The sequence below is a fragment of the Caenorhabditis briggsae genome (assembly GCF_000004555.2).
Source record: "Caenorhabditis briggsae complete genome, chrI, whole genome shotgun sequence".
Taxonomy (NCBI): Eukaryota; Metazoa; Nematoda; class Chromadorea; order Rhabditida; family Rhabditidae; genus Caenorhabditis; species Caenorhabditis briggsae.
Genome location: NC_013489.2, coordinates 9,154,609 through 9,162,141, shown reverse-complemented (window position 1 = coordinate 9,162,141; position 7,533 = coordinate 9,154,609). Strand labels below are relative to the sequence as shown.

Sequence of the window (7,533 nt, the reverse complement as noted above, 5' to 3'; positions counted from 1 at the left end):
TTCGTCTTGCTACCCAGTATTTGGAGTTTCCTGTAAAAATAAGTTTGTGACGACTGAGAATGAAAAAATCGACGATTCGAACGAGTTTCGACAGTTAGATGCTTCAAAAATAGGTAATGTCTCAAAAATTCTACACAAAAAATGTTAAAATCGATTATTTCAATTCACTAAATCAAAGATTCGGCTTAAAAACGCATTTTTGGCTAGAAAAATCGAAAAGAAGTTTAGGAATTGCATAGAAAAATTGCGATTTTCGCCTTTCATTGCGAGACCCGGTGCGTTTAAAGGCGCATAGCTACGGTAACACTCGTTTCGGCTGTGTTTGAATAGTTGTGTCGCTCTTCTCTCGCGAGGGTGTTTGAGAACAAAAAAAAGCATTTTGTGAAAATTATGGCGAAATTTGTATACGAGAACGATCTGAAACAAAAGTTTGACATAGTTTTTAGCTGAACGCTCTCGTTTTAGTGTCAGAGGTGCTAACGTTTTGAGTTTGCTCTGTTTCTACACTTGAATCTGTTCAATTCAATAATAATTTTTCAAAAACAGAAAAACAAACTCACAGTATTGATATTAGACAATTTTAGAATGACAAGATGGGAGTGGAACACTGGAAAATAAATAATCGGTGTCAAAACATTGCGAAAAGTTGCGAAATTTGTTGCAAACTTGTGGACTATTTCCTGTTAACCCCGCAGTAGATGTGCAGAAACTTCGGGGATTCTAATGATAATTAAATTACTTACGAAACAGTAAGAAACAATAGCGAGTAACGCAGATTTTATGGCTCTATCGTAGGACGGAGATACCGTTCTATTTTGGTTCCAATAAAATGGGTCAGCGACCGAGAATGTTGGAAACGTTCCTGATCCGATGTTCAGAAGATATCCAAACAACACGTACATCAATAACGCTACACATTTAGTCCCCTGGAATAGCCGATTAAAACTCTCCCAGGAAGCTCTATTTTCGATACCACAGTTGGAGGGATCCATGTGAAAACCATTATCGCAGCGATCACAACAATCATAGAGAAATGAGTGAGTAGCATCTGAAGTGCAAATGTTCGAGGACAAACCAGGTTTCCCGATGTAGCTTTTGCAATTCTGTAGAGGTGCCAACCAAAAACAGTGAAAAGAATCAATGCCAGAAGACAAGAAAGAACGAATCCCAACTCGATGCATCGGAAAGTTTTATACGATCCAAAGACTAGATAGATAAAACCAGTGACAAGTGTGATTATAGGCATAGTGCTAAGAGAGAATAAGGAAGCTGAGTAGTGGTGTATTTCTCGAAAAATACTAATCAACTTCGCAGCTCTTTTGGAAACCTATAATTCAAGATTAACGGCTTGCTGGCATCCGTAAAAAACGGAAAGGGGAAATGGAGGCTGGCGAAGGAGGCACTCTCAGTTTGACGTTTTTTGAAGAGCCATTCGCGTTGTCGTGGAGTTTTCAAAAGTATACATCCTCGGGGATGTTACAAAATGTCACTAATCATAATTCTTCGTCAAAAAAATTTCGGAAGATCTAGAGAAGGTTGAAAATCTGAAATCCTTTTCTTCATGGACAAACTCTTCATATACACAAGAAATCATAAACTATTGTTCTGGTATAGAAACAAAAGGGGAACTGGGGAAGAGAAACACCAGTGGCCGTGGCCGACGGTCCCACAGCGACAACTACTGTAACCTAAAAATATATTATTTTCCGTTTTTTGTGGTCTCGCTTTTTCACTGCTCTTCGTCGACCTTTTTCTTATTTTTCCCCAAAAAAGAAAATCTTTGGACGTTGAAAAAATTGACTGGAAACGCACAAAAATCAGAAAAATTAATACGGAAAACAAAAACATTTGGGTTACGGTAGTTGCCGTTGTAGGATCTTCGGCTAGGGCCACCGACATGTCTCTTCCACATCTCTGACTTCTAAAGAAAAGTCCGAATAAAAAAAGAAAGGAAAATTCTCAAATCTTTATTGAGTTTCCAAAAAATAAGACGAAATAGTTATATGTTCAGTCTTTGTAGCTGAGATTCTCGTAGAGTGGTTCATACTGGAAATCAGATCACTTTTAAACCTCAATAATCCACACTTACTTTCGCCTTCTGCTTTGATGGATCATCTGCTCGAAGACTTTGACTTTGAGATGCAGACGAAGAAGATTTGGTATCCTGAAATCATAAAAATTAAAAAAAAAACAGAAAAATCAAAATAAGGTAATTATATACCTTCGGTTTCTCCTCTCTGTCAGATTTCGGCTTTGCTACCATCGATGGTCCCGATGACGACTTCTGGAAAAACAATTTTTCATAGCCAGTTTTTCTAGGAGAAACTTACCGAGACACTTGGAATTGTAGACTGAGATTTCTGAAAAGATTTTCTTTAACTTGAAGAATTATTGAACCAGAAATTCTGGTCCAGAACCACGCCTACAGTATTCGTTCCACTCCACTTCTGACCCATTATTTCTAGATGACAACACGCAAACAATCACGTCGAATATTGGTCTTATCCCAAATTGGCAATGGGCGGTTTTTTTCGGTTTACACATGGAAAAGTGCAAAAATTACCTCACGTTTTGACGACTGACGTGGATAGATATACTGGTTGGATTCTCGATTGAGCAGAAGACTGCAAAAACAACAGTCAATCCAGAATTTTGCAACCTTCTTTAGCAATAGAAGTCTCAAAGTTCGTCAGCAATCATGGCTACTGGTTTGTTTGGATAGATTCGGGAGACAACCCTTTTTGTAACTTACAGCGTTGGATCAAACCGATATGGTTCAAATCCCAAATACGCCAACGTTGGTCGCCGAAGAGAATGTATTTTATGAACAGTTGAATATACTCAATAACTTTCTACTTTTTAGGTCAATCATAAGCAACGCATCAAGATGCAACCGGTTGCTCACGAAGCGTTTGCAATGGAACAATTGGCTCAACAAGTGTCAGCTCCAGAGCCACGTCATCGTGGACCAGCCATCAAGGATAAGTCGGAAGGAAGAAAAGATAGACTTCCAGTGACTGGAGAATACTTTGAAAACGACAAGGGCGATCGTTTCATTCTTCGTCAAAAACTAGGAGATGGGGCAATGGGACACGTCTTCTTGAGCGTCTTTGGTTCAAGGTAATACTCAGTTGCATGACCTCAATAACACTACTTTTTTCAGAACTGTTGCTATTAAAACTGAAAAGTATTCGACTGGAATGCTTCCGATGGAGATAAAAGTGCTTTTGAGCATCAAAAAGTACAAGGGGTCTCATTTCTGTGAAATCATTGACTATGTGAGATATATTGAAATTTCTGAATATACCTTTTGGTATCTGAATTACAGGGTACTATTCGTCGTGAATACAACTACATGGTTATCAGTCTCCTCGGAAAAGATCTCTACCGTCTTCGTGCTGAGCAACCGAATCGTTCGTTCTCTCTCAACACCACTACCAAAATTGGATTGGAGACTCTCGAGGCAATCGAAGAACTTCATGCCATTGGATACTTGAGTCGTGATGTCAAACCGAGTAATTTTGCTCCTGGAATGCGCGAATGTGGAGAACACAAAACGATTTACATGTTCGATTTCGGGCTCGCCAAGAAGTATCTCGACCGTGAAGGGAAGAAAATGAAGAGTCGCGGAGAGGTTGGATGGAGAGGAACCGTTCGTTACGGTAGTCTTCAAGCCCATAAACGATTGGATCTTGGAAGACGTGATGATGTGGAATGCTGGTTCTACATGCTCATTGAGATGTATGCTGGGGAGTTGCCATGGCGTCATATGACTGATCGCGCTCTTGTGGGACAGGCCAAACTTGCGATTCGAAATGAGCAACGTCAAATCTTCTTCAATCGCATTCCAAGACAATTTGAAAAGATTATTGATTTGATTGATGGATACAGCTTTGAGATTAGACCGGATTATAGACAACTCAAGGGTTTGATCAATGAGATCCGCTTTGAAAACAACATTCCGGATCGATGCAAATGGGATTGGCAAATCGAGGAATCTCAACATTCCGAGCTTACTGAAACCACTTCTGTCATGTCTGATGTTGCCATTCTGGCTGAACAAGGTGTCACCAACTACACTGATCGCGCTTGTGAGAGTGAGTTATATTCCTTTTTGAACTTTCAAAATTCATATTTCTTTTCAGATCAATAGAGGATTCTCCCATCTCGTCATCTTCCCTTCTTTTTCTTTCACTCTCTGCTCATCAATCTCGAATCGAATCGAACACTTTCCAGTACAATTTCCTCTTTCTTTTTCCGCACTAAAGTAAAATACCAACCCTTCCAAATCCCTTCTTTCTCTATTCACTATCATCATCGTCGTCGTTCCATATCTACTATGCTACTAGACCTTTGTATATAATAAATGTATTACTCCCACAATCACAATATCACTTTTTTTTATCTATAAAAACAGACAAGACTTTTATAATCCGTGTGTGATTTTCGTTATGTTCTAACAACTTTTCGAAATTGGTCTAACACGATGTGTTGCCTAGGTCATTTTAACATGGTGGCCTAACTTTTTCAAGTTGAGTTTTCTAGGCCACCAACTTCTATGACCTAAAAATGACATGATGTTGTACTGGTTTGTTTAATAGGCCATTTCGACATGGTGGTCTAACTTTTGCAAGTTGAGTTTTCTAGGCCAGCATGGTCAATGACCTAGAAAACGCATCAGGTGCATGTTAGGCGGTTTCTGGACCATCAACTACGGTGGCCTAGAAAAATAATTTCGAGAAAGTTAGGCCACACTATCCTCGCATGAAAACGGAGCGTCTGATTTTCGACAGCATCGAGAAAAATTTCGAAATCTCGTTCGAAAAGTCGTTCGAACGTAACGAAAAGCACACATTGATCACAGGACTCAAAAAATGAAAACGCTGATCCATAATGTTTCTTCTTCTAGAAGACATATTTTTCCGGCAAGTGTTCTTCAATCTCTATCACATCAAGATCAGTGTAATACTCCGAAGAGTCAAATGACCTCCAACTCCCCATCTTCTTCTTCTCTACCTTCTTTTTCTTCTTCCAACAACAAAATGCGTCTACTTCTGTTTTCTTTTGTTCTATTGCTTTCATCTACGTCTTCTTTTGAGCATCAGAAGAAGCAACACATCGTCAACTTTTCTGTAAAATACTTTAACAAATCCCAAAGCGTACGTTCGATTGATATTTTGAACAAAAACTGGGATTCTATTACGAAAGTTGTGAATTTCAATAAAAATGGATCAAAGATAACGGGAAGAATTGGTTTCGACGAATCAATAGACAGAGTTATCCTGAAATTGGGTAACAGAAACATCGATCAAAGTAAGTGATTTGACATTTTCCAGAAGATTCTATAATTTTTATTTATTCTACAGATGAAGTTCTCTTCTCATTGGGCAACAGTGATAGAAACCAATTAACAATTCACACAGATTCGTACAGAATGAGAATGTTCTCTACAAAACAGACAGTGAAAAGAGGTATGAAATATGATTGAAAGTATTTTCAAAGATTCGAATATTGAAGAAATGATTCATATTCAATCCGAAGATTCAAATGGATGTCAATGTTCTCATGGAAACTGTGCTTGTTGTCTTGGAATCTCTGTTCCAGAATTTAGACATTCAGGTTTTTGAAAAATTGTTTTGTAGAGTCATAAAAAACGTATTTCAGTTTGTGTCAATGCAACTTACAATCCAGTTTCCATTGGATTGGATTTATCAGTCGGAGTGGATGGACACTACTTTACGGAAGAAGTTTCTCGTAAGGTTTCTTTTTTTTGCCGAAACGTAGTGTGCTTTATTTGCAGTCCGTAATCCACCTCCAATCTGTTTCTCTCTTCCAATTCCTGGCGCTGAACATATTGCAGGTGTTTGTGTTGCTTTCACGAAAGTGAGTGACTAGTTCCATGAATTAAATCTTATTCCGATTTAAATGTTTTCAGTTAGATTTGGACAAGAAAGCCAAGATTCTATCAGGATGCATGGATTTCGAAGTTGAATTGATTCATTTGAGAGCTCTCAGTTTCCACTTGGGATGCTTCAGAATGCCAATTTGAGTGTTTGAATAGCTGTTTTGCAAAAAATATTTTGATAAAGTTTTAATCTTTTGACTTCATTGTTTACACTTCAATGCATCCATGTGCATCCATGAGTGTACATGGAAACCAATACAGCGTTTAACCGCAACTATTATGCTGGAATACAAAACGTGATGTGGAGGAGAAAATCCGGTGGCCGTGGAGGAAGGTACGACAACTACAGTAACCCCCCTACGACAACTACAGTAACCTAAATGTTTTTATTTTCTGAGTTTTTTCTCGTCAATTTTTTGTTAGAAAAACTTCAATTGCCTGACTTTTTTTTGCAAAAAACAAAAGAAAAATCAGCAAAAAATTCGGGGGTACAATGATTCGGGGGTACAAGGGGGTACAACTGATTTAGGGGTACAAAGTTGGTGATTCGGGGGTACAAAATTCGTGGGTACAAAAATTCGGGGGTACAACGATTCAGGGGTACAACCTACCAATGATTCTGGGGTACAACTTATTTCATGTAGGGGTACAACGTTTGTGATTCGGGGGTACAATTTTTTTTGACGAAGTTTCTGAATTCCTGAATTTCAGAACTTGAAAATCTCAGAATTCGGAATCTGAGAATTTCGGAACTTCAGAGTCTGAGAATCTGAAAATTTCGGAACTTCAGAATCTGAGAATCTGAGGATTTCCGAATTTCAGAACTTCAAAATCTCAGAATTTCAGAACTTCAAAATCTCAGAATTTCAGAACTTCAGAATCCTTAGAATTTCAGAATTTTGGAATTCCAGAATTCGCAATCTGAGAATTCCGCAACTTCAGAATCTGAGAATCTGAGAATTTCCGAATTTCAGAACTTCGAAATCTCAGAATTTCAGAACTTCAAAATCTCAGAATTTCAGAACTTCAGAATCCTTAGAATTTCAGAATTTTGGAATTCCAGAATTCGCAATCTGAGAATTCCGCAACTTCAGAATCTGAGAATCTGAGAATTTCGGACCTTCAGAATCTGAGAATGCTAAAACTTCAAAATCTCAGAACTTCGGAACTTCAAAACTTCAGGACTTCAGAATCACAATATTTCAAGAAAGACAATGGAGAACTGTGAAATGATTTTAACAAATTTTACAAACGGATTTTAATGCCAGTCGATACTTTCCTCACTTCCAATTTTTCTCAATTTTATTTCTTAATTCTTTTTCATTTCCTTTTGTTTCTCAATATTCCTTCGTTTTTTCCCAATTTTCCGTTTTTCCCAATTTTTCTTAATTTTCCTCAATTTTCGCGGTAATTTAAATTTTTCTCCTTTTTAAAGAATTTTCTATATCATTGATTGAAGGAAACAATCACAATTTAGCTATTTCCCACAAAATTCGAAAATCCCAAAAATTCGCCCAAAGTGAGCTATTTTCTATCGAAAATTGTTCGAACAGGTAATGAAACATTACAAAAATTATAAAATTAATTTTTTTCGACCAATTACCACGAAAATTTGAGCATATATGATG

General features: G+C 37.7%; 3 protein-coding genes across 3 annotated transcripts; 2 read left to right on the top strand and 1 right to left on the bottom strand.

Annotated features, from left to right (window-relative positions):
* Positions 1–2,007: 2,007 nt before the first annotated feature.
* On the bottom strand, positions 2,008–2,456 carry CBG25339 (the record flags this gene model as incomplete). Its single annotated transcript, XM_045239602.1, has 5 exons — positions 2,008–2,046; positions 2,090–2,164; positions 2,222–2,284; positions 2,331–2,360; positions 2,427–2,456. The coding sequence occupies 5 exons, from the start codon at positions 2,454–2,456 to the stop codon at positions 2,008–2,010; spliced, it is 237 nt and encodes a 78-aa protein (XP_045099294.1).
* A 315-nt stretch (positions 2,457–2,771) lies between these two features.
* On the top strand, positions 2,772–4,153 carry CBG12477 (the record flags this gene model as incomplete). The annotated part of the gene is made up of 5 exons (XM_002639962.1): positions 2,772–2,816; positions 2,864–3,120; positions 3,164–3,278; positions 3,329–4,097; positions 4,146–4,153. The coding sequence occupies 5 exons, from the start codon at positions 2,772–2,774 to the stop codon at positions 4,151–4,153; spliced, it is 1,194 nt and encodes a 397-aa protein (XP_002640008.1).
* An 889-nt stretch (positions 4,154–5,042) lies between these two features.
* On the top strand, positions 5,043–6,049 carry CBG12476 (the record flags this gene model as incomplete). The annotated part of the gene is made up of 6 exons (XM_002639961.2): positions 5,043–5,313; positions 5,367–5,471; positions 5,518–5,619; positions 5,665–5,754; positions 5,801–5,883; positions 5,936–6,049. The coding sequence occupies 6 exons, from the start codon at positions 5,043–5,045 to the stop codon at positions 6,047–6,049; spliced, it is 765 nt and encodes a 254-aa protein (XP_002640007.2).
* Positions 6,050–7,533: the final 1,484 nt, after the last annotated feature.